The sequence below is a fragment of the Nannospalax galili genome, unplaced genomic scaffold, assembly GCF_000622305.1.
Source record: "Nannospalax galili isolate Female #2095 unplaced genomic scaffold, S.galili_v1.0 scaffold376, whole genome shotgun sequence".
Taxonomy (NCBI): domain Eukaryota; kingdom Metazoa; phylum Chordata; class Mammalia; order Rodentia; family Spalacidae; genus Nannospalax; species Nannospalax galili.
In genome coordinates this window covers 261,269-276,950 of record NW_008338108.1, presented here as the reverse complement: position 1 = coordinate 276,950, position 15,682 = coordinate 261,269, and the positions used below count along the sequence as shown (strand labels likewise).

Genomic DNA, 15,682 nt, shown 5'->3' with positions numbered 1-15,682 from the left:
GGTGGCACATTCCTTTACTCCTAGCTCTCAGGAGGCAGAGGCAGGTGGATCTGTGTGTCCCAGGCCAGCCTGGTCTATATAGCAAGTTCTAGCCAGCCAGGGTTAAATAGTAGAATGACTTTTTTTTTTTTTAAAAAAAAAAAAAGGTTCTGCAAATTCCACCAAGCCTCATTTTTCTTTCTCTTAGTTCATTACCATAAATATATTGTGCAATATGCCTGTATCTTAAATAACAGTAACAAAGCCCTGGCTTGGCTCCACAGCCTGTGTCCAGCCATACCTTCTCACTTCCCTGCTATCCGCATTCACAACAAAACCATGTCTTTCGCTGACCTATAAAGTTCCACATGATCCCTGTTAGTTCTGCTTTCACCTTCTCTTTTCCTTACTCCTTCTCATCCAGTCACCAGGCTTCTTTTTTCTGCTTGGGCAGACATTCCTGCCTCAGGGCCCTGGCATTTCACTTGCCTTTCCTCTGCTAGAGTTTTATTTCCCTAATGTCCTTTCCTCTGCCTACTGGTTTTCATTTACTTTTAATAAATGTTATATTCTCAATGCATGATCCTAGCTGGCCAATTTAAAACTGCATATATATTTTTGGTACTTCCATTCCTGTTTCTGATTACTTTTTCAGTAGTATTTAGAAATAGTTCTCTGGATTCAAAGCTTTCCTGGATTCAAATATTATCTCTGCAACTTATTAGCCATATACTGTGGGAAATCACTTAGCTTCTCTATGTCTCATGTTCCTCACAAGTAAAATGGTAAGAATGCTACCAGTCTCCCAGGGATGTTACGAGGTTTACATGAATTCACAGGCATAAAAATACCAGACCTGCAGAGTGTACTGTGTAAGTGTTGGCTTCCTTTCTTTCATCATCCTTAGGATTTAGAATGCTACACATTTTACCAATGTATTGCCTTGTCATCTGTTTACCCTCTCTGGAAAGGAAATTTGCGGCACTTAATATTGTATTCACGATATTCATGAAGTAGCCTCTGTCAGATGAAGAAAAGTTTAATTGGTTGGAAAAAAGAACAAAGCATGCTTCCTAAATTCCATTTAGTATTCCTACACTAGATCTGAAATGCTAACAGAGAACCTTGACCTTTGTATCTCGTCTTCATTTCTTCTTGGCCCTTCCAACCTGGAAATCCAATTTTTATACTGAATCCAATTTTTTTTCTAAAATTTACCCTGCTTGACTTATCTATACCTATGACTTTCTTCTTGGCCCTTCCAACCTGGAAATCTAATTTTTATACTGAATCCAATTTTTTTTCTAAAATTTACCCTGCTCGACTTATCTATACCTATGACTTTCTTCTTGGCCCTTCCACCTGGAAATCCAATTTTTATACTGAATCCAATTTTTTTTCTAAATTTTACCCTGCTCTATACCCTTATCTATACCTATGACTCTGGTGGTTCCCCCTAGACACTGCAGGCTCTCATATTCCACTGTGTTATAGGGCTAACCCAATGCACATGCTACACTGTTTCTTGGACTGGTCAACCTGCCCCACAACCACTTGGTGAAGAAATGTGCACTTTTATTGGTATTCCAGGTTCTTCTTGTAGAAGTTAGAGACCATGGACTCCATAGGCAATGACAATAACTTCTTGCTTGATCACTACATAACCCAGTGTACCAGGTCCCTCATTCCTGGTGTTCTAAAGCTGTTCATTATTGCTTCCATCTAGAGGCTTACATTCCATATATAAATTATAATACTAACAGACGATCAATTATAAATACTAACTAAAATATGAAGTCAGTGAATTAAATCTTGAGCACTAGAATAAACCAGGACTTTTTGAATAGAATCTCTTGAAATCATAATCTTTAAGCAGATTTTTTAAGAACCAAGATCTGTGTCTTTCTGAGTCTGACTACTTCAAAATCTTTTAAAGGACTGAAGCAAACACATACCTGGTAATTCATGATGGCTCGTAAACACATGATACAGACGTGAACGTCATCTTTCTTACTCACTAATCTTGAATTTTTCAGAGTTCTTCTGCTTGGCAAAGTATTATATCTATGAATAAAAAAGAGGAACTTTTATAAAATGACAGATTACAATCCACACGAGCATACCCACTTAAAGAGATGCACGTTATTTTCTGAAATGTACATTTTCTACTTTAAAAAAAATTATGTGTGTATGAGTGTATTGCCTGCATGTATGTGAGTGTACCCGTGTCGTGCAATGCCACAGAGGTCAGAAGAGGATGTGGGATTCCCCTGGAACTGGAGTTAAGGATGGTTTGCAGCCATCATGTGGGTGCTGGGAATTGAACCCAGGTCCTCTGCAAGAGCAGTCAGTGCTTTTAACCACTAAACCATCTCTCCAGCCCATTATTTTCTATTTTTACACAAACCTAAGTAAGGACTACAGGTCAAAACTACCACCACCACCAAAACAAAGCTGTTCTGAGGGGCCTGATTTTGTGCACCTATCACTATCTTTCTTGGCCATATACCCAGACAATGAAACTCAACCCTAATCCCAACATTTAACAACCCAGAGGTACATGAGACTTCTAACAATCCCAGTTCCCACAGTGGCCCAGGCTAGGTTTACAGGTGATCTGACAAACATGCAAGCAGACTGCACTTGCTAATGACAAGGGACTGAAACTTAGCTCAGACCTTGACCTCCAGTCACTTGACCCAATTTTAACAACTCTTCCTACTGCTGCTCTTAGGAGTTCCCCTAATTTAGAGTTTAAAAATAAATCACATTCACACATTAGTAAGCCTGGTTTCACCCTGAAATAATAAATCCTGAAGCCTTCATGCTTCACAAACACTTCCTTAGCTTGATTCCCTCACCTCAAGTCTGGTATGGCAGCTGAAACTTAGAGGGAAATATGCACAGTGTTAGAATTAATTTTATCCACTCAACTTCTGGAGTTTTATTTTAGCTTACAAACAGTACAGAACTGACAACATAAGAACACATATAAAAAAGATAACACTGGGGGGCTGGAGAGATGGCTCAGCGGTTAAGAGCACTGACTACTCTTGCAGAAGACCCGGGTTCAATTCCAGCACCCACATGGTGGCTACAAACTATCCTTAACTCCAGTTCCAGGGGAATCCTAAGCCTTCTTCTGACCTCTGTGGCATTGCACGACACGGGTGCACTCACATACATGCAGGCAATACACTCATACACACAAAATAAAAATAATAAATAAAATTCTTTAAAAAAAAAAAAAAAAAAGATAACACTGAAAACTCTAATACTAAATTCTGCCTCAGAGCAGAAACACAAGACAGGTAATCTCTTTATCTTCAAGCCTTAAGTAAAAGCACATTTCGAAAGTTGTCAACTGGGGAGTACATGAAAGTAGAGGGACTACTAGAGCTAGAAAAGCTTAAGTAGGGATGGGGCCAGCAGAAAATGGGGGAGGAGATGAACTAAAGCTATAGGTATTTGAAGAAGCCATAAGGAAACCTGCTACTTTGTAAGCTAACTGAAAAAAAAAAAAAATTCAGTTTGAGGGAGGTGCCTTGCACATGAGGCAAGCAAGCACCAGGAATGGCTTGGCAGCCTGGGCCTCCACTTCACTGGGATCTGTACACACCCCTGAACAATGCAGTTACTAGGAACCTAGGAACGCCACCTCAGCCCAGCTGGCTTATACCAACTTTAAAGCAATAGAAAAATGTTATTCCTCTTAGCAACCCTTTGATGATGCTCTGTTTCTATTCAAACATCCCCAGAACACATCCTGAAATCAAGAGATCAGCCAATCTGACCTAGACTGGTTTGGGGTGCATTCACAAAAAGGCAAACTGTCCTGAGGGAAATTTTAGGGAGAATTTCCCATTTACCACCTAATGCCTACATATAATTGGGCATGCAGATGCTTAAAACCAGATTTAGATGGCAAAATCCTGCTGGAGACAGCATATCCATTGGTTGCAGAATCTAAAGAAATCAAGCTGGAACTAAGCTGGATGCATCCTCCCTGATGGCTAGCTTCTATAGAGTCAGAAGGTACTAAGCAGGCTGCTACAAAGAAAAGTCATCAATGGTCTTACCCAGCTATGGAACTGTGTAAGCTCTTGTTGAGATACAGTACCAACCTGTAAGGCAAGACATGCCCATTGGCTCAATAGTGGCACAACTGTTACAACACTATGACAGTTAATATTGTTAACCTGGCAGGCTCTAGAACCACCTAGGTATTTGAAGAAGCCATAAGGAAACCTGTTAGTTACAAGACTATGACAGTTAATATTGTTAACCTTGCAGGCTCTAGAACTACCTTGGAGACAAGACTCTAGGCATTCCTGTGAGGAATTTTCTCTATTAGGATAGCCTCTGGGATTGTCTATTAGGGATTATATAGACTATGTTAGTTAAGATAGAAAGACTCATGCTAAATGTGGGCAGCACCATTCCCTGGGCTGGGGTCCTAGACTACACAAAAAAAAGAAAAGTTGCTTAACATGAGCATTCATCACTCTCTGCTTCCTGGCTGCAGATGGTGACCAGCCGCCTCAAGCTCCTGCTTCCAGGACTTCTCCATAATGGTAGACTGTGTCCTCAAACTATGAGCCAAAATAAGCCCTCTTCTTTAAGTTCTTTTTGCCAGGTTTGTTTGTCATAGCAACAAGACAAGTAACTAATGCAGAGAGTAATCAACCCGTTTCTAATTAGATTTGAGGTCCATTCCATAGGAGGGAATTCACACTTGGTATTATAAACCCAGTCAAAAGTCCATGGCTAGGAAGGTCATAGACCCTGGTGGGGAAGCTATAGCTATTGTTTTGCTAAATGGACATGTTGTACCCATTTAACTATCTTATAGATATTTGGATTTATGCCCACAGATTAATGCTGCTCTCAGTTCTGGTCATAGAGGCTTCTCTTTGAAGTAGGTAGTGATTAATCTAGAGACTAGTCAAAGTGCTGACAATAAGGGAATGTTGAGTGCTTAGTCCTAAATGGGATGTCTATACCACTACCTCCAAGGCTCTGGTATCATGTTAGAGGAGGGGACAGAAAGAATGTTAATGCTGGAGAATGGGGTACAGTGCTGTGTAATACTGTCTTTTGGGCATGACATGGTCATTGTGCTTATATGAATTCATAGTAGCTGTGATTATCTCCACAAGACTGGGACTTTCAACATTGTACCATAGATAAGGAGGGACTAATGAGTCCCCACCAACTCCCTGAGGATCTACTGATTGATGAGGGAAGGGGAATATTCTTCACAGCTGTAGCTAGCAGTAAAGTTGCCCAGGCTCCTCTAAGTAACCCTAATTAAACCAACTGTGTTGGGGCGGCGGTAGGGGGGAGCTGGTGTATATCTGTGAGATCAAGACATATATAGCCAGTTTTAGGTCAGTTGGGGCTAAAAGGGGATTGGAATCTCGTAAAAAAAAAAAAAAAAAAAAAAAAAATCCAAAGAACAAATAATAGTTCAAGAGGAACTAGCTGGGAAGGAGTGGGTTCAGTGGGAAGGGCAGGGGATAAAAGAGGGTAACAGACAGTGAATATGACCAAGATACATTATTTATATTATGAAAATAATGTAGCAAACCTATTGTTATATATAATCAGTATATGCACCATTTAAAAAGCTGTCAACTATATTCTTACAGGGTCAATGGCAGGAATGCTACACAAATATAGCCTTCCTTCTTCTTGAATTTAATAAAAAAGCTTAAAGGAAGAATGATGACTATCACAGCTTTTAAGTCCCCAAAGTGAAGGACAGGTGAAACTGTTATGAAAAGTCTGTAAAACTGATGACCTGTGTGTAGCTACTCTAAATTTTATTTTCAAATGCTATCAAAAAAAGACAATTCCTTCACATAAGTATACTAGTAAATCACATAAAGTTTTTTTTTAATACTTCAACCAGTTGCTTGTCTCAAAGAACCCGCATATATAAAACTTCATTTGCACACTAGTTACAGGGAGGCTTTATTCAAGGCACTCAGCTTTATTCATACTTGGAAATAAAATTTCAGCAATGGATGTTGACTTCACTCGGTAATGAATAAAAAAGTAAGTTGGACCGGGTATGGTGGTGCATGCCTTTAATCCCAGCACTTGGGAGGCAGAGGCAGGCGGATCTTTGTGAGTTCAAGGCCAGCCGGGTCTACATATATATTTGTTCTTGGATCAACATTTAAAATACATTTACGATGCTACATTGTATGCATCTCATTAGCATTTGAAGAGAAGAGTTTAAGAACTGGGCATACAGCTTAGTGGTAGAGCATTTGCCTAGCAAATGCACAAGGCCCTAGGTTCAACCCCTAGTACAAAAAAAAAAAGTCCTCAAAAATATACACTATACACTATATAAATAAGATTTTATTAATGTTATTCCCTAAAATAAAAATTTTATTTATTAATTATTTGTCTATGTATGCTTGAAAACAATAAATCTTTTTTTTTAATTTCATGGTGTTTTGCTTAAAAGTTATTTTTCCTAACCTTTACACAAAAGAAAACTAGGAATAAAAGGAAACACTGGAACATATGTGCTTAAAATCACTGCATTACAAAATATTAAAATCTAATAGCACACTCAATAATAACAAAATCATATCAATGACAGCTCAAGGAAATTTGTATCATTAGCCCTAAACCTTTCTTTATACAGGTAACGAAACAAAATGCAAAGAAGTTGCATTCACATGGCAAATAAAAGCCAAGATGAAGACGAAGTTCCTTGTGCCAGCATCTTGCCTTGACTCCCCCAGCCTCATTCACCCTCCCAGCTCCCCTGCCCCATCTCTCCTCCTAGCCTGGGTACTGGCCCATTTCTGTTCTTGGCTGACCTCTTGGCCCAGAGTCATCACTGCTTCCTGATCCTTTGCATCCAGACCAATCCAGTTCCTCCCTGCGGTCCCTAGGGACCCTCTGGGACTGGTTGCACTCTCACCTACCTTTGCTTCCCTGGGTGGCTCAGCCACCAGCTTCCTGGTGCAAGCATCTTTCCTGGGTAAGTCCAGTGGCACTCATCATGCCTTGACTCCCTCAGTCTCATTCACTCTCCCAACTTCCCTCCTAGTCTGGGTACTGGCCCATTTCTTGTCTTGGCACTCAGGACCCCTAGACTGACCTCCTGGCACAGAATCCCCACTGTTTCCTGATCTTTTGCACCCAGACCAACCCAGTTCCTCCCAGTAGTCCCCAGGAGCCCCTGGGCCTCTTCCTGCCCCCTCCTCTCTTTGCATCTCTGGAGGGCATAGCCATAAGCTTCCTGAGACCAGCATCTTTCCTGGGCCCTGCTCCCAGGCCAGCCCAGTCCCCAAATTCCTGAGGGCAGAATCTTTCCTGGAGGGATCCAGACCCTAGGAGAAATCCTGAGAGCATCTGATCCTCATCTGACTTAGGCATCTGTGGGAATTCCTGAAGGCAAATACAATTTGGCTACTTCAATACAAAATCAAAAGAGAGAACTTGAAGCCTAGACCAACCAGCTTTTCATGCCCAACAAGTAAACCACAAAGGTATATAAGTTCACAAAGAAGCAGACCTAAACTCAACAAAAGAAGACTTGAGTCTCACACAAGAATCAGAAGCTACAAAACAAATTCAAATGTCAAAGTCACACACACACAAAAATAATAATAATATGAAAAACCAAAATAATATATCCTCACCAAGTACCAACAGTCCTCTAAAGGAGTACAATGGGAACACTCTAGAGATAACACAGGACAAGGAATGCAAAAGAACACTTATAAACATGATAAAAGAATTCAGTGACTTTAAAGAACACACAAACAAAGAAATCAAAGAACTGAAGGAAGATAGGGATAAACTTCTGAACGAATTCAGAAAAGAATTAGAAATATTGAAAATACTCAGGCTGAAATGAAGAAGGAAGTAAAACACTCAGTAAGCCAATCAGAAACAACAGCTGAAAGCCTCAGTAACAGGATGAATAAAATAAAAAACAGAATATCAAGACTGAAAGATAAAGTGGACAAACTAGACCACTCAACCAAAGATTATGAAAAATTTAAGAAAATACAAGAATGGAATATACAGGTCTATTTATGACACCATAAAAAGACCAAACATAAGAATCATAGGCCTACAGGAAGGAGAAGAATCGCAAGATAATGGTATGGACCAGATCTTCAACAGGATTGTAGAAAGACATGCCCATACAAATACAAGACATATAGAATACCAAATAGACAGGACCAGAAAAGAAACTCTCCATGGCACATCATAGTAAAAACATTACACGTACAGGACAAGGAGACAATACTGAAAGCTGCAAAAGAAAAACAATAAGTCACATATAAAGGAAAACCCATCAGAATTACAGCTGACTTTTCAGTGCAAACTATGAAAGCCAGAAGATCCTGGATCAAAGTAGTCCCTCTTCTAAATGACCACAGATGCCACACCAGATTACTTTACCAAGCCAAAATGTCTATTATAGTTGAAGGGGAAAGAAAAAACATCTTCCAGGACGTAAATAGGATGAAAGAATTCACATTCATAAAACCAACCCTTCAGAGAGTTCTTAAAGCAATATAAAGACCTGAAAAAAGGAATGACTATACACAAGGGGTTGCAGAAACCAAGGGGTTACAGAAAGAACTCCAACGAAGGTATAACAGTGTAAAAGTACAGCTATATCAAGAATAAAAACAAAATAAAAATGACAGGATTCAATACACATCTTTCATTCATAATTTTAAATATCAATGGACTGAACTCCCCAGTCAAAAGACACAGACTAGTTGAATGGATTAAGAAACAAAATCCATCTTTTTTGCTGTCTGCAAGAAACTCATCTCACTTTCAAGGACAGGCATTACCTTAAGGTGAAAGGATGGAAAAAATATACCAAATGAATGCTACTAAAAAAAAGGATGGGTTGCAATTCTAATATCTGACAAAATAGCTTTAAACTAAAACTAATCAAAAAGATAAAGACAGCCACTTCATTCGGATCAAAGGAACAATAAACCAAAAAGATATTGCAATCATGTATAAATATTGAACAAACTCTGGTGCACCAAACTTCATAAAAACAGTACTAGAGGACTTTAAGACCCAGATTAATTCCAGTTCATTAATAGTAGGGGACTTCAATACCCCATTGTATCCATTAGATAGGCCAACAGGACAGAGAATTAACAGAGAGACATCTGAATTAAACAATACCATATATCAAATGGACCTAACAGAAAACTACCAAATATTCATCCAAGCACCAAAGAATATACTTTCTATTCAGTACCCCATGGAACCTTCTCCAAAACCATATACTGTAGCACAAAACAATCCTCAACAAATACAAAAAGATTGAAATAATTCCATGCATTCTATCAGACCACAATGCAATAAAGCTTAAAAACAACACTAGAAGAAACCCTAGTAACCACAGGAATACATGGAGATTAAACAACACACTCATGAATGATGAATGGGTCAAAAGAGAAATTAAGAGAAAAATAAAAGTATTCCCGGAACTAAACAAAGAGGACAATACAACACAACAAAACATCTGGGACATGTTGAAAGCACTCCTTAAAGGAAAGTTTATAGCTCTAAGTGCCTACATTAAACAATGGAAAGAGCTATCTTGCTTCCTGTGCCTGCGTGATGATGTGAGCACTTCACTTCTGCTGCTCCTGCTCCAGCCACCTCCAGCCACCATGCCTCCCTGCCATGATGGACTGTAATTCCCCTGGAACCATAAGCAAAATAAACTCTTCCTTCTATAAATTGCTTGGGTCAGTGTTTCTATCACAGTGACAGAAAAGTAACTAATACAGTAATTGGTACCAGGAGAGGGGTGCAAGCTGTGAAGAACCTGACCATGTGGGGTTTTGAAGAAATGTGGAAGACTTTGGAAGGTTAGGCTCGAAAAGTGGTTGCTTACTGTAAGTGTGGCTTAATAAGCCATTCTAGTAGGGGCCTGGAAGAAAGTAGTGCTGAGAACAATGTAGTTTCAGGGGGAAATAAGGACTTAAGCAGAAACTGGGATATTTTGGCAAAGAGTCTAGCTGGAGTATGCCCACAGCTAAAAAGCTGGCCTGAAGCTAAGTTGAAAATTATGGAGTAATTTCTCTGGCAGAAGAAATTTCAAGACAGCCTAATGTAGAAATGGTGGCATGGCTATTAATGGTGAATATTATACAGATCTACAGTGAAAGAGAGAAAATGGGGCAGAAAGAAATACAGAATGTACAGGATGGATTGAAAAAGAGCACTAGGAAGACTAATGTTGGAGCCCTGGCATGTGATGGAGAGGATCCCACTGATAAGGAGATTAAAGTGATTAAGGAGATTAAGTGTTGGAGTATGTTAGTTTACTTTGATAAACAGCTTTTAAGGACACAAGATGGCCCCCTAACCCCAGGGAATCAAACGCCCCTCCCTCACAGGGCTGATCACATGATTTACAGGAATTCTAGATCAGTAAAACAAAACTGTAAACCAAAACCTAAGCTGTCTGTTTGCTCATGTATGACCTAATCATTGTACTCTCTCCTGAATGACTTAAAACCCTATATAAACTCGTTGTTTCCTCAATAAAGTGGATCTGCATCTCTGAACCTGGTCTCCTGTGTCTGAATGTGGCTCTGCTGACACAGCCTCCTCACCAGCCCTGGGGTCTGGGATCGGGCAGCTGCAGTGAGCGGCCTCATGAAGGTGGCCCAAATGGATGGCTGCAATTAAGTGATTAAGGAGAATACGGTGATTAAGGAGGGGCGTAGAGATTGAGACTTAAACAATGGAGAGAAAGCTTCTAGGGCAAGACCACACCCAGTTAAGACTCCAACTTGTAAAAGGAAAATGCTGCAGGGGCCACTGAAAAGAAAAGCTTCTAAAATGGATAAAGCAGGCTGGAGTCCATCCCAATCATGTAGTCAAACTTGTCACTGTCGTTCACCTGGTGCTGGCTTTACAGGCATGAAAGATGCAAGAGTAAAGGGGTCATCAGTTCTTCCTTCATGGTTTCAGAGAGCCTCGGAGGCCAGGCAGCGTGTAGCAGGGGTTCCCCTACCTAGAGAAGCCCTGATAGGCCACTGCTGTGAAGGTGAAGCTGGGTCGGCAATGAAGATCCCAAGAAGTTCGTGAAGTCACAGCTGTGAGGCATCGGCCAAGAAGACCTGAATACAGGGAGTGGTACCAGCACAAGAGAGAGATGTGTGTTGCACGTAGCAAAGCTAGAGAGGCTGAGTCATCTAAGCCCTTTGGAAGTAAAGTGCCAGAAGTTGGATGTGGAGCTACTGGACTTAATGTTTGCCCTGCTGGTTTTTGGTCTTGTTTTGATCTGGTATTTCCTTACTATGCCTCCATTCCTCCCTTTTGGAATGGTAATGTGTATTTGGTTCCACTGTATGTTGGGAATATGTAATTTGTCTTTTGATTTTAGAGGGGCTTACAGTTCAGATATTTACCTGAGTCCACGTTGGACTGTGGACTTTTCAATAGTATTGAGACTGATTAATGACTATGGAGACTTTTAAAGATGGACTAAATGCATTTTGCATTTTATATGATCATGAGCCTATGGGGACCAGGGGGTGGTATGTGGTGGTTTAAATGAAAATGTCCCCCATAGGCTCCAAGTATTTGAACATTTTGTCCCCACATGGTGGCACTGTTTTGGGAGGATTTAGAAGGAGTGGCTATCCTGCAGGAAGCATGTCACTGGGGGTGAGCTTAGAGAGTTCTTAAGCCTTGCCAGATCTCCAGTCATGCTCTTGCTTCCCGTGCCTAGGTGACGATATGAGAGCTTTACTTCTGCTGCTCCTGCTCCAGCCAACTTGAGACACCATGCCTCCCTGCCATGATGGACTGTAATTCCCCCGGAACCGTAAGCTCAAATAAACTGTTCCTTCTATTAAAAAACAAGATTGATAGACCACTAGCCCAGTTAACCAAAAGAAAGAAAGAGCACCTCCAAATCAACAAAATCAAAGATGAAAGTTGAAACATCACAACAGACACCAAAAATATCCAGAACATTTTGAGAGAATACTTTAGAAACCTGTATGTTACTAAATTTGAAAACCTAAAAGAAATGGACGGGTATCTAAAAGCATGGGAACCACTAAAACTAAACCAAGAAGAGATTAACAGCTTAAACAGACCCATAACACATAAGGAAATGTAAACAATAATACAAAACCTCCCAAATAAAGAAAAGCCCAGGACAAATGGATTTATAGGAGAATTCGACCAGACACTTAAAGAGGGTCTACATCCAATACTACTTAATTTATTCAGAAAGATAGAAATGGAGGGAGAACTTGCAAATTCCTTCTATGAAGCCAGCATCGCTCTAATACTAAAGCCAGGTAAAGATACAACCAAAAAAGAAAACTATAGACCCATATCCTTAATGAACATAGATGCAAAAATTCTCAAAAAAAAAAAATACTTGGAAATTGCATACACATATTAAAAAGATCATCCACAACAATCAAGTTGGCTTTATACCAGAGATGCAGGGATGGTTCAATATATGTAACTCAATAAATGTCATAAATGATATAAAATGGCTCAAAGACAAAAACCATATGGTCATACCAATAGATGCTGAGAAGGCCTTTGACAAAATTCAACATGCATTTATGTTCAAAGTCCTAGAGGGAATATGACTGGATGGAACACACCTCAACAAAATTACGGACCTATATAACAAACCCACAGCCAACATCATTCTAAATGGAGAAAAACTGGAAGCATTCCCTTTGAAATCAGGAACTAGACAAGGCTGTCCACTATCTCCACTCCTCTTTCACATACTGATTGAAACTCTTGCAAGAGCAGTAAGACAAGAGAAGGAAATTAAGGGAGTAATAATTGAAAAAGAAGATATCAAATTATCCCTTTGTGCAGATGATATGACATTACATCAAGAGACACCAAAAATTCCACCACCAGAAAACTCCTAGAAATTATTAACATATTCAGTAAAGTGGCAGGTACAAAATTAATCTAAAAAAGTCTGTAGCTTTCTATATACCAATAACAAGTAATCAGAGAAAGAGGACATGGAAACACTACCCTTCACAATAGCTGCAAAAAATCATCATCATCATCATCATCATCATCATCATCATCATCATCATCTCGGAATAAACCTGACCAAACACATTAAAGACCTCTATAATGAAAATATTACATCTTTGAAGAAAGAGATTGAGGAAGACATCAGAAGATGGAAGGACCTCCCATGCACATGGATTGGAAGAATTAATACTGTGAAAATGACCATCCTACCAAAAGTCATTTATAGATTCAATGCAATGTCAATCAAAATCCCCATGACATTTTTCACAAAATTGGAAAAAACCATCCTAAGATTCATATGGAAGCACAAAAGACCCCGATAGGCAAAGCAACACTGAGCACTAAGAGCATTGCTGGGGGGATTACTATACCAGATTTTAAGCTGTATTACAGAGCTATAGTCATAAAAACAACATGGTACCAGCACAAAAATACACCCATAGATCAATGGAACAAAATTGAAGACCCAAATATGAGTACATGCAATTTAAGCCACCTGATATTTGACAAAGAGTCCAAGAACATTCAATGGAGGAAAGACAGCATGTTCAGCAAATGGTGTAAGCAAAAGTGGATCTCCACCTGTAGAAGAATGAAACTAAACCCCTATCTTTCACCTTGCACAAGTCAACTCCAAATGGATCAAAGACCTCAATGTGAAGCTTGAAACTCTGAAACTGTTAGAAGAAAACATTGGCAAAAACCTACAAGATATAGGAGTAGGAAAGGATTTTCTAAACTGGATATCAATTGCTCAGGAAACAAGGTCAAGAATCAACAAATCGGACCTCAATAAACTAAAAAGCTTCTATACATCAAAAGAAACAGCCAAGGAAGTGAAGAGAAAACCCACAGAATGGGAAAAAATCTTCACCAGTGATACATCTGACAGGTTTATTATCCTGGATATATGACGAACTCAGAAAATAAAGAATCAGGGCTGGAGATATGACAGTGGTTAAGAGTACTGACTGCTCTTGCAGAAGACCCGAGTTCGATTCCCAGCACCCACATGGCGGCTACGAACTGCCCTTAACTCCAGTTCCAGGGGAATCTGAAGCCTTCTGGCCTCCGTGGCAATGCATGACACAGGTGCACTCACATACATGCAGACTATTCAGTCATACATATAAAATACAAATAATAAATATTTTTTAAAAAGAATCAAGAAAGGAAGTAATAAAACGATGGGCTAAGGAACTGAACAGAGCTCTCAAAAGGTGATCAACATCACTAGTAATTTGGGAAATGTAAATTAAAACCACTTTAAGATTTCATCTTACCCCAGTCAGACTGCCTAAGATCAAGAGAATAAATAATAACAAATGCTGGTGAGGAATTGGGGAAAGGGGAACACTGCTGGTGCAATAAAAAACCAGTGCAACCACTGTGGAAAGCAGTGTGAACACTTAAAAAGCTAAAAATGTAAGGATTCATATTTAGCATATAGTTAAGAAATTACTTTTGTCTAGGGATGTCACAGATTTAGGGTTTTCTCGAAGATGTATGAACTCCCCATCCATATTTGTTGCTGCTCTTTTCACAATAGCTAAGAGATAGAAGCAACATGAGTGTCCCTTAATGTATGAGAGACAATGAAAATGTGGTTCATTTATACAATGGAGTATTACTCAGCAGTTTTACTCAGAAAGATGAAATCATGAAATTTGCAGGTAAATGGATGGAACTAGAAACTGTTATACTAAGTGAAGTAACACAGACTCAGGAAGAAAAAACAAAACAAAACAAAACAAAAAAACAATGTATGTTCTCCCTCATATGTGGATCCTAGCACCAAATCCTGATAAGTGAGTATATATCTAGACATAACTGCAGGAACCAGGATAATGAAAAGGATCCAGGGAGGTAAAGGAAAAGAAAGGATCTGAAAGAGAATAACAGTAGGAAACAGGCATTAATAAGGGAGATACGGATAAAAATGGGGTTATTTTAAGGGGAGGGGAGAGGGAAGGTTATACAAGGAACCTAGGGGATAAAGGGAGAGAAGTAGCTCAAGAGAGGTGGGACCATAGGAGAATCCTTAAGGGTATCAAGGGAGAAATGGGAAAAATGGGGGCACCTTAAATGGGAAGCCATGGCAGAAGGGTTAGACAATGCGAAAGATAAATAATGCCTAGTTAGTTTTAAGAAACCAGAGGGAACCATATTAGTCCAACAACCTACTAACAAATTATACATACAACTAGATCAAAGAATATAATACATGTCTAGGCAAGGTTTATCTGAGAACGTTTGGCCTTTGCACAAGCTTTATCTACATGGCACATGGTAAAAGTACCAGAATGGTGGAACTAACTTTCTTGGATGTTTAACAGCCATACTTTGAGGCCTATACTAATTTGGTCAGAGAGACATAAAGGATAGTTTTTGCTCCTTGCCCTCCAAGGTTGACTGTGTTCCAAGGGACTATGAGCATCTCTCAAAATGTCCTGTTACAGTGATGAGTCACCTGTCCTCTCGATCAAGGAAGCCATGGAGACCCCATCAAATGGATGTGAACCAGTGTCCAGTCTACAAAGAGAGTCAATACAGAGGAAACATTTCCTCCATGCTTCCAAGTGAAGCCAGCCATGATCAAGCAGGACCTTTGACTTATCTTCACATAGGCAGAACTGGTAAA

The 15,682-nt window shown here is 39.6% G+C and overlaps 1 protein-coding gene across 2 annotated transcripts in view; it reads right to left on the bottom strand.

Moving 5' to 3' along the window:
- The window catches only part of Fmnl2 (formin like 2), a 330,610-nt gene that overhangs the window by 65,915 nt on the left and 249,013 nt on the right, over positions 1-15,682 (bottom strand). For both annotated transcript variants that reach the window (XM_008832871.3, XM_017798092.2), the window contains exon 7: positions 1,935-2,043. In XM_008832871.3, the coding sequence (XP_008831093.1) occupies positions 1,935-2,043 (109 nt within the window). The remainder of the gene's footprint in view (positions 1-1,934; positions 2,044-15,682) is intronic.